This window comes from Xenia sp. Carnegie-2017, unplaced genomic scaffold (genome assembly GCF_021976095.1).
Source record: "Xenia sp. Carnegie-2017 unplaced genomic scaffold, XeniaSp_v1 HiC_scaffold_19, whole genome shotgun sequence".
NCBI classification, from domain to species: Eukaryota; Metazoa; Cnidaria; class Anthozoa; order Malacalcyonacea; family Xeniidae; genus Xenia; species Xenia sp. Carnegie-2017.
Window position 1 is genome coordinate 5,474,636 of NW_025813481.1, and position 21,362 is coordinate 5,495,997.

Sequence of the window (21,362 nt, forward strand, 5' to 3'; positions counted from 1 at the left end):
AAGGGTGAGTGTTCTAAAAGTAAGGGTGTGTCTTTTAAAAGTAAGGTGAGTCATCTAAAAGTAGGGTTTGTCATCTAAAAGTAAGGGGGTGTTTTTAATAGTAAGGGTGTCTCTTCTAAAAGTAAGGGTGAGTAATCTAAAAGTAAGGGTGTGTCTTCTAAAATTAAGGGTGAGTCATCTAAAAGTAAGGGTGAGTCATCTAAAAGTGAGGGTGTGTCATCTAAAAGTAAGGGTGAGTCATCTAAAAGTGAGGGTGTATCTTCTAAAAGTAAGGGTGTGTCTTCTAAAAGTAAGGTTTAGTCATCTAACAGTAAGGGTGAGTGATGTAAGAGTAAAGGTGTGTTTTCTAAAATTAATGGTGAGTCATCTAAAGGTAAGGGTGAGTTATTTAAAAGCAAGGGTGGGTCTTCTAAAACTAAAGGTGTGTCAATTAATAACGGTGTGTCTTCTAAAAGTAAGGTGAGTCATCTAAAAGTAAGGGCATGTCATCTAAAAGTAAGGGTGAGTCATCTAAAAGTGAGGTGTGTCTTCTAAAAGTAGGGTGTGTCTTCTAAAAGTAAGGTTTAGTCATCTAACAGTAGGGTGAGTGATGTAAGAGTAAAGGTGTGTTTCTAAAATTAATGGTGAGTCATCTAAAGGTAAGGGTGAGTTATTTAAAAGCAAGGTGGTCTTCTAAAAAAGGTGTGTCAATTAATAACGGTGTGTCTTCTAAAAGTAGGGTGAGTCATCTAAAAGTAAGGGCATGTCATCTAAAAGTAAGGGTGAGTCATCTAAAAGTAAGGGTGTGTCATCTAAAAGGAAGGGTGAGTCATCTAAAAGTGAGGGTGAGTCTTCTAAAAGTAAGGGTGAGTCATCTAAAAGTAAGGGTGAGTCATCTAAAAGTAAGGGTGAGTCATCTAAAAGTAAGGGTGAGTCATATAAAAGTAAGGGTGAGTCATCTAAAAGTGAGGGCGTGTCATCTAAAAGTAAGGGTGAGTCATCTAAAAGTAAGGGTGAGTCATCTAAAAGTAAGGGTGAGTCATATAAAAGTAAGGGTGAGTCTTCTAAAACTAAAGGTGAGTGTTGTAAAAGTAAGGGTGAGTGTTGTAAAAGGAAGCGTGAGTGGTGTAAAAGTAAGGGGGAGTGCTTTACAACTTAAGGTGAGTAGATGTAGATGAGTAAATGTATAGTTAAATACATACCCAAACAATAATATACATAGTGCCACACCGCTGACCTGATGTAACTGTACCACCATCTTCCCCATTAAACTTTAATGTCAAAACTCTGTCTGTTCTTCTTTTGTAATTTGTTGAACTTTAGGATGGCTGTGATTCAAATTACATTTAAAATTCTTGTGATTCAAAGATGATTGAATATAAATTTTTAATGGCTTGACATTCCTCATCCTCATCTAATTGATTTATAAACAACAATCAATATTATTATGTTAACCATGAAAAGATAAAGCAATAGATAGTAATTAAAAAATTTTTTAAAAAATGAAAATGAAGTTTTGTATTGTTGTTGCTTTTTTGGATTGTTCATTCTGAAACAACAACCCACCAATTTTACCATAAACATGTTTCGACTTGTTTAAGTCATCATCTTTTAGTATGCGAATGAAGTAAATTGTTTACAATGTCAATCAAATTTATAATATAGGAGGATACATTGTATATGATACATATTAGTTAATAAAAGTATACTAAAATTTACACATTTCATTCTTAATTTTCATAATGAAGATGAATGACTTTAATGTAAGTAAAACAGCAATGTTTATGGGAAAAAATTTTTTGTTTATTTTAAATCCTTCTTAAGCAGTTTCTCAGAGAATCATAAACATAAACTTCTGAGATAAAACATACATTGAGATAAAACATTGTTGTCTTTACAACAAAAACCAATCACCTTTTGGTATAAATATAACAAAATAACACCACACATCTGCTTTTTTCTGTCAGCTGGATGGAACAAACAAAGAATTGTTCTGTTTAACAACAACCTTGAGTGTCCTCTCTTGACGTAGCCGTTCGGAGTTCTCATATCGACGACGCGACGACGAATTCAGCATAAAAATAGCTCTTGTCATTCTTTTTCATACTTAAAAAAAGCATTATTCCGCGATCAGCAATGTGCCCTCACACTTGGCGACTTATAAAATGTAACGAATTTTCCTTACTATCTATCGTCGACGTAATTTGCGGTCAAACGAACATTGACAAAGATCTCATTTTACTTTGGGATATCAATTTGATTCTCTGTCGTGTGATAAAACGACAAAAAATGTTAAAAACTTCAATAGATCACACAAAGGTGATCACATTCATTTGCCCGCCATTCCGTTGTATAAAACAGAGTTGCAGGCTCATCATGCTTTCAAAATGTTTTCCTCCCCTCCTGATTTCAATCAACGAGTAGCATTTCAATATTGTGCTTCTTTCTTATAAAAAATCTGGCAAGTAGGTAGGGTTTCCACACTCTTTGTTGGTAAGAAAGATTCCCATTGGAAACATTTTAAGAGAAATGTAAAAAATTGTATATATCTCATAAAGTTCAACAAATGAAATGAATAAATTAAATGTGAAGTCATTCCCAATTATGAAATATGTTCATTGAAACTTTCAATTTCAAAAGTGATCATGTACTATTCAGCTATTTAAACTCTTTGAGCAAGAAATCTTTTTGAAACATAAAGGAACATTTTACACCTTTTCTGTCAGGTGGAAACAAAGCAAACAACTGAAAAAGAAATAATGTGAAACATGGCGTTACCTTTTGTCCTCTCGTCGTAGTCATTTTAAATCATGAAGTTCACTTCTGCTTATATATCTGCTGCACACTTATTTATCCGTCCTCACACTTCACGACAGAAGTAATATTGCGAATTTTTCATAACATCAACGCAATTCAGCATCAAATTAAACCCACCGAGCCATTATTAAATGTTCTCACACAACAAGATGGCCGTCATCTATTCAGATGACTTCCACATCATTCCCTTCCCCCCGACTTACCAAGTTCGTTAATGCTTCAAACCCCTTCCTTGCTTGCCGCTTTCACTGTACTGCCTTCGCCGTCCCCCCTAACTTACTGCTTTCCCTGTACTTTCTTCGGCCCCCCCTGACTTACTTAATACTGCAGATTATATTACAGGTCACGATATTCATCAAATTATACAAATTATTCAGTAAATCATTTAAATTATTCATATTACTCAATTCTTATTCCGGTGTTTATCTACAGTCTATCAATTCATTATGATCATTACAGGAGTATAATAATTACTTTAAACTATTGACAAAAAGACAATTTACAATATTATTTTATTGCATTTATCTATCAAAATTGTGTGGGGCAATTTTGACAGACAAAGCATTTAACTTAAACTTCATCTAAATAAAGTAGGAAGGAAGGGGAACTTCCAACTTTATTTAGATTGACAATTATACTTATAGTGGAGCCAAACTATATCTATTACCACGAGCAATATTCACTGAACATCATTCTGGGCTGGTTTTCCTTGAACAATTTACCATTAACAGCATTATTATCATCGTTTCACTTCAATTTCACTTGTATCGGCATCTGAAAATAGAATGTGTTTCCAATAGATTTTAAACACAAAACATATATTAAACATATTTCATTTTGATGAAGTAAAAAAATTAAGATTTTAGTGTTTAAATTGGGTTGTAACATATACAACACGCAAAAAAATACCGTTACCATTATTCAAATTGCTCATCGTCGGTTCTCAAATAATGGCAAAAAAGAATGTTACTAAAAGAATGTATAATCTTTGAAGATGAATCATCTCAAAAGCAATATCTGCAAATTACAACCATTTACAACACAACGCTTCAATAATTGACACAACAAAGTCAACTCATGGTTTGAAGAGTTTCGCAGAAGCCGCATTGTCATCAAAACAAGCATCGTAAGGCAAAAGTGCGACGAAATTTTAGATGGAAAATATAACGAAGTAGCAAAATCGCATATTGATACATATGTCAATAACAAAACATACCATGTTTGTTGTCCATTATCTGCTGACACAACGTGCAATTTTTTCCCAATTACTCCATTTGCAGCCAGAGTCCATTGATTTTACTTCTTTCTAACACACTTCTTTTGCATTTGTAGCGCACCAATGTTCATTACATTGAACTCCACTGCTTACAATCTTTGACGATGAGTCATCTCAAAAGCAATATCTGCATTCGCAACAACGCTTCAATAACCTGTGCGAGGGAAACTGAAACAGAAGTTCAATTCTTGGTTTAAAATCGCATAAAACACTTCGGAAGAAATTCTTCTTTTCTCAAAAAACAGGCATCAAAAACATAACCAAGAAGCAAAAACGTCAATCATGGCAGCGACTGTCGTACTTAAAAAACATCTGAAGAGACAATAACAAAACATACCAATTCTGTTTTCATCTATAGTCCATAATCTCTAAAATTAGCCCAGTTTCTTCCCCAATAACATCAACATTTCATTGAAATAGTAATTTAGTCCAACTGCTGAGATGTTCACAGATATTTTTCTTTAACTCCATTGACTAAAATACAGATGAAACGAATTCACTGTATTTTAGTCCATTTGCTTCTTGTCATCAACGCGGGGTAAATTACTCCAGATTATCGTACTTTTGGTGAAAATCACCAAAAATTCAACAAACATTACAGTCATAAAACACATATTTTCGGACTAATTTATAAAAATTCCTGGGAATTTTCAAAAGTTAGAAATGTCTTTAAAAACATGTTGAAATGAAATAATTCTTTCTTCAAACAGTACATAAGCTGCTAATAATTTCTACACGAAAAAAATATCACTGAAATAAATTCTCTGGAAATTTTCCATAATATTACAACAAACTAAGAAATCTTTGTACGCTTTTGTCAGAGTAATTTACCCCTCATTGTCATTTAGCTCCACTATTGATTTGCATCACAGCTTTAGTTGCTTTCATATCTGAAATGATTAAGCACAGAAAAAGAAATATCATCTCAAGTATATTATTCATGAATGTAAATAAACTCATATAAACAATTACAACAACAATTTCAACAACCAACCAGTTTTTGACGTTACAACTCCTTTTATTTATTGCAGCATGTTCTTCTTTCTTTTATGGGAGTCCACACACAAACGAAATCCATCACCTTCTTCATTTTGCATGAGCTTAAACAAAAAGTGCTCAAAGAGACAAAATACAATTAGGAACAAATCAAAACAGTCATATAATTGAAATACAGAAATAACAACTTCCCTTTTATTCTTCTTTATCTTCTCGGCCTGCACGATAAGGAGCCTATTCCGTAACCTAACTAAGATCGGGATCGAGAGAGAGGTATATCCATAGTCCGGCGTGTGACAGTACCACCTCCCCCGCTCGTCGTGGCCCCGCATGCGCCTTATGTTTTTTATGATATACTTTCGAAACATGTGTTAAAAAATGAAACATTTTGGAATTATATGGTCAGAAGTGAAACATTGTCGAAATATGTAATCAAAAAAATTTTAACATTAAATTTTTTTAACATTGTTGAGAATTTTTTCTTTGTCAATGAAGAATTTCCTACCTAACCTTGAGTATTACAATTTGTTACTTACTCACAAGCAAAACAAAATAATACATACAATGGCAAAATCAGAAATTGAAATTGTTAACTAAGCACTCCCACAAATGCTTAGTTGCAATTTGACAACTCCCTTCTGTTAAAGAAGTTGACATGCACTTTCATCATTGTTCAGAAAAATCACAATTGTTAATAAATCTTTTTGTCATTTTGGTACAAGTAGTAACAAGTTGTAATGCTCCTTACTTGGTTGGTACCAATACTCCTTCATGCATGCACAATCATTCTTTTTTTTAGTTTTCACATAATGAAAATTCAGGGAAGTCATTGGGTAGCTGGGTCAATGTGCGGTGACGCCACCCAGCCAGCAGAGCTGAAAAAAAAACAACATACAATTAACGATAATTAATACAGAACTGCAAACAAGCAAACTTACCTCAGCAACGCAAGTTTCTTCCATTGTTGCTGAGATGGAAGTGGGCTTAATGGATTTGTTGACGCCTTTGCAAAGATACATGTCCCCGTATTGACCTTCAAGGCTAAGGTGGTTCCTCGTCCAAACCTTATCCAAACATTTGTAAACTCACCAGCTTAAACCTTACAATGACACCAACTACACACAATAACATAGACCCTTTTATTTTGCTCCCTCAGACAAACAAAGGAACTTTTCTTAACTTAACTGCTTGACTTAATTATCTAAGAATGTATCTTTATCAGAAAATTTCATTGCGGGAGCCTAATGGGGCGCTCTAGTCCGACATGACCACGTTACGTTAAAGCGAGCTCCGAAGAACACGCAACCCGTCCTTTGTCAGGGACCTTCTCTCAACGCACCTAGCTAAAGGGAGGGAAAAGGAGCAGGCCTTGTACCACACGATGATCATCTAAAGCAAAAAAAAGGAATGAGAAAAAAAACATTTTAATAATTACTCCCACGGTCGATAATCCTTGAACAAATACTTAAGCTTTTTCATCAGCTTGTCACCTAAAACAATCATCAAAATAACAGGAATTAAAAAGCGAAATAGTTAGTATTAAATGATACGCTTTATTATTAACAATCAATTAATGACCACCAACAACAGTAACTGTTTCAAAGTGTGTGTATTTTTATTACAAGACAACATATTCTTAAAAGCCTTCGTTTTGCTCTTTATAGTTCAAAAACAGAAAAAATTAACATTTCATACATACAATGCGACATGTACACACGACGAACGACACTTTTCGCTTTATTACAAAACACATGGCAAAACGGCAAATCATTCATATTCATTAAATTCATCATATAAAATTCAAAATTTTCAATCCTTGCCACGCCCCAACAACGGCTTTCCTCAATTGTCAAGTTGACTTTTTTGTAAAGGAATGATGTGTGGTTAAAAAGAATGTGTGCCGAAAACACTAGTTTTAATTAAAGTCATGAAAGCAGCGTTTGATGATGAAATCTTTGTGACTATCTATAAACATCTTTACACTTTTCACAAGATCACATTCAGTTTCAGTTTCAAAATACAAATTTCTTTCGTAAATATAAAGCATTGTGTAAGTTGCGCTATTTATAACGGTTTGGCTTTCTGCTAATAAATAAGTAATAATGAGCAAACTACTTACAACATGTGGCTTTGCACTTCGTAAACATTATTCTTCGTGTATGGCGGTGTCAAAACTAAAACGAGAATTTCTTCTTTTAATGTATATTGCTCTATAAATGTATTTTTTGAGGATGGAGCAAAAGGCCGCTGAGTATCTGTGCATTGTTGCATATTTCAAATGGTTTTGAATAAATGTCGGAAATATCGAAGAAAATCTTCCACCAATAATTAAATATAATAGATTTTTACGAGATTATTTTCATCACAATACCTTTTTAAAAGTATTCCTGACGCTGGCAAACGTGAAAATCAAGTTGTTGTTGATTATATCCGCTAAATACGATTGAAGAAAAACATAAGCCAAGAATTATCTAAAGATTATATAACATAAACTTACCACATCGCTTTCAACTTTAAAGATAATGGCTTCTTCACCAAACTTCAACGAACGAAGTGTAACAGTTCCTAAATACATAAAGAGTTATTTTGCAAAGGAAGCAAAACGAGAAATGAGACAAACAATCAAACAATCATAATTGTCTCAAGAAAACCACCAATACTTTGCATAAATTATCAAATTCACAGTATACTTTGAAATCACAGTCCAAACTTACTTTATTTTACAAACATACAATGCGAATTGTACAGACGACGACGACACTTATCACTTTATTATAAAACACGTCATATAGAGAAAAGAAATAGCCACCGTAAGGTTGCTGCAAAAGTGCAACGTCCAATTTAAATTCATCATATAAAATTGAAAATTTTCAATCCGTACCACGCCCCAACAACGGCTTTCCTTTAATCTTGCAAGTTGACTTTTTGTAAAGCATTGATATGTGTTTAGTCTCTTTTACCGAGAATTTTCTTGTAGATGGACAACATTTCGAATTAGACAGAATATTTCACAATAAAAAAACCGTGTGTGAAAGACGAAACTTGTAAAATTGTAGTTGTTCATTTCTTTTTATGCAAGAGAAACCGCATGTTATTGGCAGCCTTACAGATCTTCTTTCTCAATCAGTGTAAACCATATATTTTCTTTTACTGCTCAACAATCTTTTAAAGAAAAGAATGTGTTTGAAACCAGTTTCAGATTATATTTTAAGCCATGAAAGCCGCATTCAATGATGAAATCTATAAACATCTTTACACTTTTCTAAAGATCACATTCAGTTTCAGTTAAAAATTTATATTTTTCTCGTTATTATAAAGCATCATTTAAGTTGCGTTATTCATAACAGCTTAGCTTTCCGCTAATAAATGGGTAGTAATGAACAAAGTACTTACAACATGTGGCTTTGAGCTTCGTAAACATTCTTCGTTTGTGGCTGTGACAAAACTACAACGAGAATTTCTTCTTTTAATGCACATATTATTACTCTATAAATCTATTTATCGACGCTTAAATAATCGCGATTATTCTTACTACCTTGAAGCAATTGAATGAACATTGATGCGAAACGCGCAAGGCGCCTCAGAGTATTTCTCCTTGTCACATATTTCAAATGGTTTCTTTCAAATATTTCAAATAAACGGAACTTTCAATGAACTGAAACAGCACCTGGTAGAAATGTCGAAGAAAATCTCCCACCAATAATTAAATACAATACATTTTTACGAGATGATTTTCATCACAATACCTTTTTTAAAAGTATTCCTGACTCTGGCAAACGTGAAAATCGAGTTGTTGTTGATTATATCTGTCTGCTAAATACGATTGATTAAAAACATCGAGCCAAGAATTATCTAAAGATATAGAAACATGACATAAACTTACCATATCGCTTTTAACTTCATCGATAATGGCTTCTTCACTAAACTTCAACGAACGAATTGTAACATTGCCTATAAATATAGAGTTATGTTTGCAAAACAAGCAAAACGAGAAATGTCCGACGTCAATATATATCACATTCCAAATTTACTTTCACGTTTTTCAGCGAAAGCTCTTTCTTGTCTTCATCTCATCAGGCAAACAATAATAATAATTTTGACAGCAAGGCGCATAAGAAAACCACCAATACTTTCCATAAATTAACAAATTCACCGTTTGAAAACGGTCCCTTTCTTCTCTGCCAATTGCTTGTTAGAAGTTCATCAAACTAAATATAAAAAATGTTATGTTCAAAGTAAGCAAAATGAGACATGTGGAAAGCCATTATCTCACAGTCCAAGTAACTGTACACGTTTGGCTGCAAAAGCTGCTAGTCATTCTTTCCTGTCGTACATACATAAACAAACAAACATAAAAAAGTTTTCTCAACGCTTTCCATAAAATTAAAGATTCGTGGTTTTTACATGGACGACAACATGCTGCCAATCCGAGACTATTTTTCTTCAATGAAAATGTAAATTAAACAATCGATTTCTGTCATGTTTTGCGTCTCACATGATCATATGAAAAAGCATCAAACCTTCTTCTCGCCTGAATAAAATTGCGGTGAGTTTGCTTTCTTCTTTAGTTTAATTATCACACAACGCTTACGACGACCGCCCACTTGCACAGGCACCGTTAACCAAGCCAAGCATTGCATATCCAATATAAATGATTGTCATCAGCTGTCAAACTTGTCATTTTCGTGGGTGTAACTTAGGCCTGTTTCAAACGTCGAATTTTGCATGTGTTGAACGAATACAATAAGCAATTTTATTAGACCAAAATGTAAAATTTGATCGTGGATTTCAAACGTCAAATTTTGCTGGCGTTCAATGCAATTATTACCCTTCGCTTCATCTCGTTCCAGACTTTAGAGAGTTTACGAAACTTCACATTTTGACGACGACGCCGGGAGTTAATGCTAGTGCGCATGCTTCTTAACATTTTGGCTGCTTCCTTTGGCGACGACGCCGTGAAATCGTCTTCTTTGGACGCGTCCTGCATGTTCAAGATGGCGGATGAACATCAAAACACAAAAAGGTAGGAATCGAAGAGTTTTAAGTGTTTAAAGCCTTTTTTAGCAATAAGTTATTGTTATGTTCAGTTTGTACTGAGATAAGGGTAAATTATTTAACACACAGAGTACTAAATCGATTGTTTTTTTCAAATATTACAACTCAACTAATATTTTATTATATTTTTATATACGCGAAATATTATATATTTATAATTAGTTTATTTGTTTGGTTTTCTTTGCATTCTTAATTATTTTTGTAATTTTAGCAAAAAAGCAATGACTTGGACAAATGAACATAATGAAATTCTAGTTCGTGAAATGTATTTATTCCAACCATGGAACTTCAAAAAAGGATCACAGCAACGAGGTAATGCATGGGAAATGATCAGTGATTCCTTAAATGATATGGATAGCCCAAAGTTTAACGTGACGCAAAAGTCTGTTCGAGACCACTACACTTTACTTCAAAAACAACAAAAGAAAAGATTAAGAGAGGAGGAAAAAGCTTCTGGGATCTCTCCAGAGCCATCTGCAGTAGAAACTTCCATTGAGGAAATTATTCAAATGTTCAGAAATAGAGATGAAGAAGAGAAAATTTTGGAAGAGAAACAAAAACAAAACTCTGTTGCAGAAGTAGAAAAGGCTGTGGAAATGAGACAACAGTCAATGGAAACATTAGCTGAAACTTACAAAAGAAAATCTCAAAGTAAAGATGGTGAAAAACCTAAAAGAAGAATGTCATCCAATGGAAGTGAAATCATTGCCTATTTACAACAAAAGTCAAAAGTTGATGCAGAACTTAAAAGAGAAGAATTGATGTTGAAAAAAGCTGAAGCTGATGAAAGAAAACAACAACAAAACAACATCATTTCTCAACAGGAAGCTCTCACTAAAGCTTTAACTGACAGCATTGCTGCTCAGCAAAAGCAGCAAGAGCAACTAATGCATCAACTGCAACTTCAAAACACTGCTTTACTAACATTGATGCAGAATATTGTTAAAAAAGACTGAAATGTTTTATTAAAACAGTGCATATATTTTTGCTTGAGAGTAGACCAAACTTTTTTCACAAATACAATTTACTGTTATTGATATTATAGATGAAACATTCATAAAGTTATCCATAACAAGAGTATATTAGAGTGATGTTAAAAAATGTTCCTGATGACTTAACTCTGTACATTAAACAATTAGTCAACTTGATAAAATTGAATATTTTTGAACTTTTTACACAAAATATTTATGTATAGATGGAGGTTGAAGTTCAAAAAACTGTGAGGTTGTAGACCCATAAAAACAGCATCTTGCATTATGAAGTAAAGTACAACAAGTGTACATTTTCCCTACTGCACTAAGTTGTATTTTTAGGTTCTTTTTGAAGTCAAGAAATTTAAAATAATTAACTATGTCCCCAAAAATCCATTCGACAGACACTCTTACACTGCTCATTGCTTTGTTCCATTGTTGCTGTTGAGGAGTTATTCTTGCTCCTTTAAATGGGCATTGTAGTTGAGGTCGATGAGGATAAGCAGGGTCACCATAAATGCAAACAGGAGTTTCGTTGTTCAAATGATCCAGCTGCTGAAGCTTGTTATATAAACTGGATTGGGCAAGCATTGCGCTGTCATCTACCCTCCACAGGACCAAAGAGATTAGCCACAAGACCATTTGGAACAGCAACTGACTGAAATTTTATGGCATGAACTCTTTTATGGCCATTATAAAGAACTCTTTGATTTTGACCAGGTTTAGAAATTGGACGTACTGTCCCATCGACAAAACCAAAACAATTTTCTAAGGCACCACTCTTCTGAAACACTGCATTACAAAATTCTTGAATGTTGCCTGAAGATAACCATGGTTGATCAAATGTTAACAGCAAACGGTTCCACTCCATGTATAAAAAGTTTATGACAGCATTACTGATCATACAGAGTTGAGGGACTGGTCTACCAAATCTTGGCAACATATCCAGGTATCGACAAGGGTAGGCAAAACGTTTCAAAAATATGCAAAATGCCTCAACTCTATCAACCTTAAGGCCGTTATAACACGTAATAAATTGTGGTAGCCTCAAAGCATCCACAAGAGTATAAATGTGTGATTTCATAAACCGAAATTCTGCTTTACACTCGTCGTCGCTTAATTTATCTAAATCAAATTCTTCGTATTTCCAATAAGGCAAATCCGGACTTTTAGCAGTATATAAGTTGAAAAGCAAAATAAATTCTTCGTCGTCGATTGATTGATCCGAATAAGACATAAAAAGACGCTCTCGAATTGCTCTCCACTTCGGCATTCTTTGTTTTTGAATGTTTTTGAAAGCAATGTTTTCTGATTTATATTCCCGCCAATTATTCTTCCGCGGAGGCGACGTTGTAAATTTGCGTAAACTAAAAATACGCTTGCGCCGGCGTTGTGAAACACAAGACGTCGCCGTCGCGAAAAACAGTGGAACGTAAACTCCCTTTTGTTGTGAGTGAAACGCGAGCCAAATTGTATTCGACACATGCAGAAATTGTATTCCTTCGTTTAATATGTAATTGTGTGGGTATAATTCTCGGTGAATAAAAATTACATTACTGCATGTAGGTCAAGAAATTAAGACTCGAAATAATAAAACAAAAGTAAACCAATCTCAAAAAATTCCATAGTAAATTTTCAGTTATTTGTGATAATTTTCTATTGTTCAACCGAAAACAGAAAACGTATATTATTACTCACTTTAAAAGATTTTTTTGAAGACATTTACCATTATGTGTAATGCCCAATAACAAAATAGTACATGGTTCTCCACATTTTTGTAGTTAAAGTTCATTTTATATTTCTACAGAGATTCGGCTATTATTCATTATCAATCAATTTCAACAATCAATATCACAAGAGAGCACTTTATCTCACATCAACTGATTTCCGTCATTCAGTCATTACTTTAATATTTCTGCCTGGTGAAAGGCATAAATTGATGGGGGTACAATGCCATCTATCTAGTATACTTCGCAAGTCAACAACACGAAATTTCAAAATTTTCCGATTTGAATCGAAAATCGGGTTAAAAATTAGGTTAAACTTTTAAAACAATTATGAAAAAGTAAAATTCCTGGGAAAACACAACAGACAAATCAACTAATTGTCTTCACAAAAAATAATGGCCTTTTGCTATAAATACAACAAACAAAACACACTTACTTCTTTCGCAGACTTCCGACCTACTTAACTCCAAATATTCCAAATTTCTCTTAAGATCAGCATAATTTAAGCTCAAAACTAGCCCTAAATTGATAAGGATATGCTTTTCAATTTGATCTTCTGTCATGTAATAAAATGACATAAAGTGTTAAAACTTTTATAGATCACAAACAACATGATGGGCTGCCGCCATGTATTCATCAACACAGCTTCAATCTCGTCGTATAACATACTTTGTTAACCCCCCCTGAATCACCACTCCAGTTGATTTTATAGATCAGTCTGCATCAAATTTAAAATATCATTCAGTACCATAATCTATTCATATTACATTAGTTTTTATTTTGATATTTGTCCATTCTTTTGCAGCAAGTATCATTTGTCCAAACTAGATAGAATCTATTCATTTATTGTGATGATTAGATGATATTATAATATTATCTTAATTAAAACTATCTATACACATAACACAATTTACAATCTTAATAAATGGTTTATCTATATTTAAATTATGTAGAAAAACACAGACACAGTACATAGCAAACATAAGTACATAATATGAATATCAAAGAAGCAATACAATGTTACTTGTGTCGGAATAACCAAAACTAATTACATTCATTGCAATACTTTCAAAGAAATAATATAATTAATGATATGATTGATAATATAATTAATACAAATAATGAATCAATTAGCTGTCAAAATAATTGTTTCAACAGAAATTTAATAATTTCACAACAAGCAATTATAGACAATATCTAATATCCATATACTTTTGGCATGATATGAGTGAAGTTGAAGTTGATATGAAGTTGAAAGTGGATATATTATATACACAACTTCGAGGAAAGGAAAAGGGACTCCAATACCCCAGTCATATCATCACTTAAAGATTGTTTAGTGCAGAGTTGATCATCTTTGATTATCAGTTGACCACCCTTAGGTGGGCTCATATAACAATGGGGCCCATCATCATTATATGAACAAACAACTGACATCAAGAATGAATCAAAACTACACAAAAATAATCTTGGCCATGAATCACCATGACACATTCGTAATGAAAAACTAGTAAGAGTAATTGAAGCAAAGGACACAGGTGGCAAAGGGACTTTCACAACTCCATCCATGTTGGATCTACAAGAAAACATGAAATAATGATATGCAAAGTAACAATGCATCCACAATATAACAACATATAAAACATATATATCAAGAATAGGTCAGTTGAGTTTAAAAACTTATCATGCATCATCATATCATGCATCATAACAAGTTGTATAGTTGGATGTAATGAATCTTTTTATGCTTTAGTTATAGGTATGTTTTCACCTTCAAAATACTCGAAAACACTATTCAACGATATGATGTTGTTTCCTTTACAAACTTTATTGAATGTTTGTAGTTGTTTGTAGTAGGCTTTGATTTTCTTTTTCTTTCCTTCGTCAACTTTCTTCACATCTTGCGTTATAGATTCAAATAATGGTAGACAAGCGTCAATAATCTCATATCCGTCAACATTGATATTATCAAATCGAATATGTAGACTTCTACTCATTCTAAAAAATAAACAAATAATCACTAAATTTATAGTTAAAGAAAAATAAAAAATAAACTCTTACCTCATCTATTGGTTATGATTATGTAAATTTTCATTATGCAAATTTTTTTGCATACTATATCCATAATGCCATATTTTCATTATGCAAATTTTTTTTGCATACTATATCCATAATGCCATATTTTCATTATGCAAATTTTTTTTGCATACTATATCCATAATGCCATATTTTCATTATGCAAATTTTTTTTGCATACTATATCCATAATGCCATATTTTCATTATGCAAATTTTTTTTGCATACTATATCCATAATGCCATATTTTCATTATGCAAATTTTTTTTGCATACTATATCCATAATGAGATTTCGCCATTTTTTCAAAATATATCGAACAAGGTTGAAAATATCAATTTTAGTTTACTTTTTACTCAAACTAAACATACAAATACTTATATAGCGTAAAACAATGATGATCGTGCACAATTTCAAAAAATATCGATTCAAAAATACACGCTAAAAGCAAAAATATTCGACAAAGTTTCACTTCGAAGTATTCAAAACACCAGCAGTCACCAAGCACACTGAAGTAAAAAGAAAAGAAAGACTTTGAAACATACAAACTTGCCGTTTTTATACTGTCAAGTTTCTCTGGCAAAGCAAATACACCGTCGAAGGCACGCAGTTAAACGGCGAATTGCACAAAAACAACCGACGAAAAGACTTACAGTAAAACAATGCGTAACTATACATCAAACAAGACTTTTGCCATTGAATTTATCAACATTTGAAGTGCGTTTTAAAACAATAGATCAAAATTTCACTAACCTTCCTTTCACTTTCGAGTCTTGAGGGCATCTACCGTTGTGTAAAGTGATTGACGTTTATTAAGATCATTTGGTGGTCCGATCGATTTCATTGGTTGATTTCAATGAGCTCTACAAATGTTATAGGATAAATTTTGAGCTCTTACATCTCTGATTGGCTAAATTTCTACAATATGTTGAATATTAAAACTTATCCCAAATAAGTGAAAGGTAAATTAGGTAAGACACTTTTGATAAGGTTAATCAGGTCAATTTTTTGGGCTGATGTTTTTTCGTGAAAGGAATGTCATATGAAAGAATGTTATGTGCATTGCGGTGTTTGAAATTAAATGAAGATATGATCGGTGACTCAACAGGATTCGAACCCATGACCTCTGCGATGCCGGTACAGTAGTCTTTGTAAGTGTGTGAAAATGCAAAGACTATAGTCTTGGTGTAAAGTGTGTGAAAATGCAAAGAGTATAGTCTTTGGTCAAAAGTGTGTGAAAATGCAAAGTCTATAGTCTTTGGTGTAAAGTGTGTGAAAATGCAAAGTGTTAAAATTCGTACAAAACGTTCTCTGTGCTCAATGTTTGATCAAAATGCCCTGTAATTATCTTTCCTTTTTAATGCTCTACCTACGCTCAGTGCATGTTATCTGTGCTTTTGTTCACGTGCTTATATCGTGCAAAGGAAGCTTCAAAAAACAATACATCAGCGCTTCATAAAATCAATAAACAAACAAAACTTCCCCTGTTTCTCTTCATTCTTGAGTTCACCTTCTTCTTTCAACAACACTCTCCAGCAGCAATGAGTATCTATGCAAAAGTTCTGGAGAAAGGGAATACTCAACTGATTAGACTTTAATTTTGATTGAATAATCTATTATACATTAAACTGTTTGCATGTTTTTGCAAGTATTCATTTGTATATATTTATTTATTGCTTATTTGCTAATATAAATTTGTATCGCCATTGAAACTCTTCATTAAATTTTGTGAATTGAAAGGCATGCAAGCCTTTTTTGATACACCAATACAAGAGTCAAAATAACCCTTAAAAGTATTGATACAACGCCAAAAAACAGTGTTCATCTAACAACCCACCAAAAGTATTAATATAGCACCTTTTTAAAGGTGTTAAATTTAACACCTGAAAAGGTGTCCTTTTTGCCATTAGTATTTAACACCTTTTCCGATGTTGATTTGACACCCTAAAATTAACAGTGTAATCATTAAAATGAATATCTTTTTACTGTATTATATCTCTTGGTAATCTAAACGATTTAATATTCATATTTGACTTAGTTTGATCGTATGTTTTATTCACACTTAACAGTTGCATTTGTAAATAACTAGGCAAAATGTACCAAATAAACGAGACGAGGTTTTAGATAAAAGTGACGAAAACTAGAGCACAGTATAGGAATATATAGTAGGGCCACTTCGCTGTGCAACTGGCTGCTGTATATTAAGTCAGTTCACTGGTTGCCGTTTGCCATATCGTCAATCCTCTTGGTCACACAATGCCATTTACTGGCTGCCAATATGGTAATTACATGCGCAATAAGATATGCGTGGTACGAAAATATTCAATGGAGTGGCACTACTGTATGTTCTCTATACTGTGACAAGAGTGATATCACTATTTTGTAATGAATAGTGTACACTCTTGCTACGTCCTTGATCTGTCAAATATGTCAACAGACATCCTATTATTTCGAAATTACTTCAACTGAGTAGTTATGCTAAAAGTGGCGGAAAGGATACGTAAAAATGGTGTCTTTTGTTTTTTCTCTATCATATTTCATGTGTGTCCTTAAACATAATGTTCTTCGCTTTTCGATGCTTCTTCAGTACTTTTTTCCACTTCAAAAGTTCATTGTCACCTGTGTGTTTTGGGTTTTATCCTACAATCATCCCTTCACTATATCACAATTATTTGTCGGAATCTGTATCTGACGAAGGAGATCCAAGCAACGCAATATGCGCGCTAACATGAAGTGGATACTGAATATCTTCAGTGATATGCAAAGCATATAACTCTTCGTCAGGTCCCAATGTGGAATGAATTACACCAGAACTTTTGTAAAATGTTTGCTTGCCTTCATTATTGAATGCAACAACCTGTACTTTACACATTATATCTCGTTTCAGCTGCATACAAATGGCACTGGAACACGCTTGAGTGTACATGTTACGTTTGAAGACTAAAATTTGTTTCGAACTGTCATATGTGACAATTATATCAACACCATATGTGAAACCAGTCCAACGCCAGCAGTACTAGAATAAATAAAGCAAATTTCAAGGCCAATTCTATGAAATAAAGCGTGCATGATAACATTTCAAAACTACACAATATGTTGCGGTGTGTTAATGGGGATATGTACGTACATTTAGGCATCTCGGTAACAGCAGCAATGTGATTGAATTTAGACTGAGCGAAGAAATGTTTAAGTTTTAGATTCAGCATATTGTACTCTAGGGGGCTGTTTATATGGAGCCGGGCTGACCCTCTTAGAGAGTTAGCCCGGCAAGCGAGATGAATTTTAATGTGTTTATATGACGTTCATCTCGCTTGCCGAGACGTTTTTGCGGTCGAAATCAAGACTTGTTCATTTTTTATTTATTTAGCGAATATTTTCACAGGATAGTCACGTCAGATATTTGTAAAATATAAAAATCCGTTATCAATGTGAGTTCTGCTAAACAAAAAAATAAAATTTCTGACAAAATAATTAAATATACAAGTGTTATAAGAAAATTTAAAGAAATGTAGAACTCATTATAGCTCTCATATAATATAGGAGCTTCTACTATATTCCAGTGGAATTTTTGGAAGTTGCAGTTGATATTCACTGTTTATGCTTTCCACATTGTGATCACGTTTTACAAAATAGGTTGCAAAATTCAAACATACATTTCCATCCATATTTCTTCGTACAAATCTGCACGCCTTTATTTTATTGACAGACATAGGTTTCTTTATATTTACATCATCTTGAGTAGTATTAAATGCAATAATATTTATAGCACGATCATGAAAAGATGAAAGTTTCTCCTTTCTAGACTTATTGATATTCAAATACAAAATGACACAGTATGTTAAAAATGGGATTATCATCCTTTTGTAAATCGCTTTTGTTGCTGACAAGTTGAGAAAAGGTCTAATTCTTTTTAATAATTTCAACCTCCCACAGGCTTTTTTATACATTTTATCAAAATTTGAGTTTAAATTTGAAGAGTAATCGATATCAATGCCTAGATACTGATAACTTATTATGGATTGAATGATCTTGTTTTCATATGTAACATTCAAAGTTTTTGATGTGCTGGCAAGATTCTTTGCAGTACCAAAAAGCATCGATTTGGTTTTTCCCAGATTGATATTAAGTATTAATTCATTCTCAGTACACCATTTCAAGATGCGATTCATATCAGATGACAACCGAATTTCAATAGTGTAAGTGTCCATTCCAGCAACGTAGATTACAGTGTCATCAGTATACATGATGACTTTGGAGTGCAACAACCAATCTGGGAAATCGTTGAAAAAGATCATAAACACAAGGGGACCAAGATCAAGATAAAGCATCTTCTAATTATAATCAGACAGATTATCAATCAAATGCTCCATTGTCTTTGTATCGCAGCGAAATTTCTTTCTTTGAACCATTCTCGTCTCTTTTTGTTCGCTTTGTACATGCACGTACTCTGCCAGAATCCAGCTCAGCAAGCGGGCTAGCTCGGCAAGCGGGCTAGCTCGGCAGTTGAGTGTTTACATGAGAAAAATTTCATCCCGGCAGACGAGATCCAAGTGAGATCTCGCCATGCGGACCAGCCCGTGTCGCCATATAAACGCAAAGAGATTTTTATAATATCTATTACGTATAGGAGATTTCGTTTGACGGACTATCTCGGTTAGCGAGCCAGCTAGGCTTCCATATAAACAGGCCCTGGGAGTTGAACTATATAAGATCTTAAGTGCGTAAAGTAAATACGAATTTCTAAAAAGTTGGAATATTAGTAAAAAAAACATAGCAAATTTCCATTTTTCGTGGGCCACACACCTCATGCAACACAATTGGCTTTTGTATCTCTGTGAAAAACTATTTTCAGATAAAGTAACACTTAAAATACGATGTAAAGTCTCAAATCTTTGCGTACGCTTGAAGCCATGAATAACCAAAGAACTACATCACTGACTACGTGTCCAATAAGTAGAAACTAAAAAGATTTTCTTGCACTATCCAACAAACAACAAATATTGATGATGGTTAAAATACCTGCACATTGCTCCAATATCCTGCCACAACGAAATGCCAGAAAATCAAACATTTCTTCTGAGACATTTTCTCCAGGACCACAATCTATTCCTGGAAGGCTAACAACATCTGCTTCCATTGTTGTTTATAAACACTCGATAACCATTCTAAATAAAGATTTAATAAAATGATGACATCATCACTATTTATACAGTATTTTTTTGTACATTCCTCTTACGAGGAGGTCCTAGTCACCGAAAGTGCTTTTCACGTGAGCTCTTAAAAGTTATACAAAAAAACTATAATCTATGAAATAATAAATTACGCATAGCTACAGATAAATAATTATTAATATTCAAAATTTAAAAAAGACACTTGATTTTTTACAATTTGCTCAGACGAATGTACTTCAGTCAAAAACTTGGGGAATTATGGGGAATTATTGAACTCATTATTGAAAAATAGTTGCGCGGAGCGTACATGTGGCACCCTAAAATGACAATGAGATGTAACTGGCATTTACACTCGCGTGTGAAGTTGATCGTGGTTACTTTCAGGGAAACAGATGTGGTTTATTACATTTCATAGCAAAAGTAATATCTCTAGTATAAGTAAGTTTACATTGATATGCCTTTATTAAAAGTGCATTACGTAAGTTTTTTGTTTATTTGTATATCCAATTAGAACATCACAGTTCGTCAAATATACGTACAGGAATAATAAAATCACTTCTTGATCTAGTGTTTTAGTAATGAAAATGAGACCTACGTATTTGATTAAAGTTGAAATCTATCAAAACCGTTATTAGTAAAGTGTCTATTATAAACGCGGTAATACCATTATACACCTGGAGGTATTATCTTATACTCATCAATACAATTACATACTTGAAGTATTATTTTATCTTTATCAATACAATCAAACACTTTGAGGAATTATCTTATCCTCAGCAATACAATTACATACCTTGAGGTATTATCTTATCCTCATCAAGTTGCTTCACAGCTTTGATGTCACAAATCACATGATGAAGCTTGATCCCTTTGAACACGCGAACATATTTAGCTCCTTGTTCAGTCTCTAGAAAACTGATATGGCGTTGTCTTGATTGAAAATAAGTATTTGCATCTTGAAGCAAGTCTTTCTTACTCCCTTGCCAACTAGTTTCAACTTTTAAAAACATCCACATCTTAGCAAGATTGTACACATCAACTTCTATTTGCATGACAAAAAGATTTGGAGATCCAATCACTTTCTCCATCAGATCAATACTGAAAAATGATTCGCACATCATATTCAATAGTAAAAGATTTTCATTTTAAAGTAGAAAAAATATATACCTCATATTCCTTAGTTGTTCAACAGAAGAGCTTGATGTTAACCTTCTTTCTAACCATTCCAGGCATTTGGATTCTACACAAGATTGACCATATTGTCTTCCAGCAGTGTAGAATCGACAAACTGACTC

At 33.3% G+C, this 21,362-nt stretch overlaps 3 protein-coding genes and 2 long non-coding RNA genes across 5 annotated transcripts in view; 1 reads left to right on the forward strand and 4 right to left on the reverse strand.

Annotated features, from left to right (window-relative positions):
• Positions 1-3,147: 3,147 nt before the first annotated feature.
• Positions 3,148-21,362, reverse strand: part of LOC124438900 — a 39,579-nt gene continuing 21,364 nt past the window's right edge. The window contains exons 2-3 of the long non-coding RNA XR_006946205.1: positions 4,013-4,199; positions 3,148-3,570 (exon numbers count right to left, since the gene is read on the reverse strand). This is a non-coding gene — a long non-coding RNA (uncharacterized LOC124438900). The remainder of the gene's footprint in view (positions 3,571-4,012; positions 4,200-21,362) is intronic.
• Positions 4,820-5,624, reverse strand: LOC124438901. Its single transcript, XR_006946206.1, has 2 exons — positions 5,067-5,624; positions 4,820-4,962 (listed from the first exon to the last, which is right to left on the reverse strand). It is a non-coding gene; the product is annotated as an uncharacterized LOC124438901 (long non-coding RNA).
• LOC124438891 lies at positions 8,697-15,788 on the reverse strand. Its single transcript, XM_046989098.1, has 6 exons — positions 15,650-15,788; positions 14,593-14,819; positions 13,258-13,341; positions 8,952-9,019; positions 8,815-8,881; positions 8,697-8,735 (listed from the first exon to the last, which is right to left on the reverse strand). The coding sequence occupies exons 2-6, from the start codon at positions 14,816-14,818 to the stop codon at positions 8,716-8,718; spliced, it is 465 nt and encodes a 154-aa protein (XP_046845054.1). The 5' UTR covers position 14,819; positions 15,650-15,788; the 3' UTR covers positions 8,697-8,715.
• Positions 9,928-11,271, forward strand: LOC124438890 (trichohyalin-like). The gene is made up of 2 exons (XM_046989097.1): positions 9,928-10,091; positions 10,335-11,271. The coding sequence occupies exons 1-2, from the start codon at positions 9,970-9,972 to the stop codon at positions 11,077-11,079; spliced, it is 867 nt and encodes a 288-aa protein (XP_046845053.1). The 5' UTR covers positions 9,928-9,969; the 3' UTR covers positions 11,080-11,271.
• LOC124438893 (germ cell-less protein-like 1) lies at positions 16,862-21,354 on the reverse strand. Its single transcript, XM_046989100.1, has 4 exons — positions 21,235-21,354; positions 20,861-21,165; positions 19,916-20,061; positions 16,862-17,912 (listed from the first exon to the last, which is right to left on the reverse strand). Exons 1-3 carry the CDS (start codon positions 21,237-21,239, stop codon positions 20,000-20,002), a joined length of 372 nt encoding a protein of 123 aa, XP_046845056.1. The 5' UTR covers positions 21,240-21,354; the 3' UTR covers positions 16,862-17,912; positions 19,916-19,999.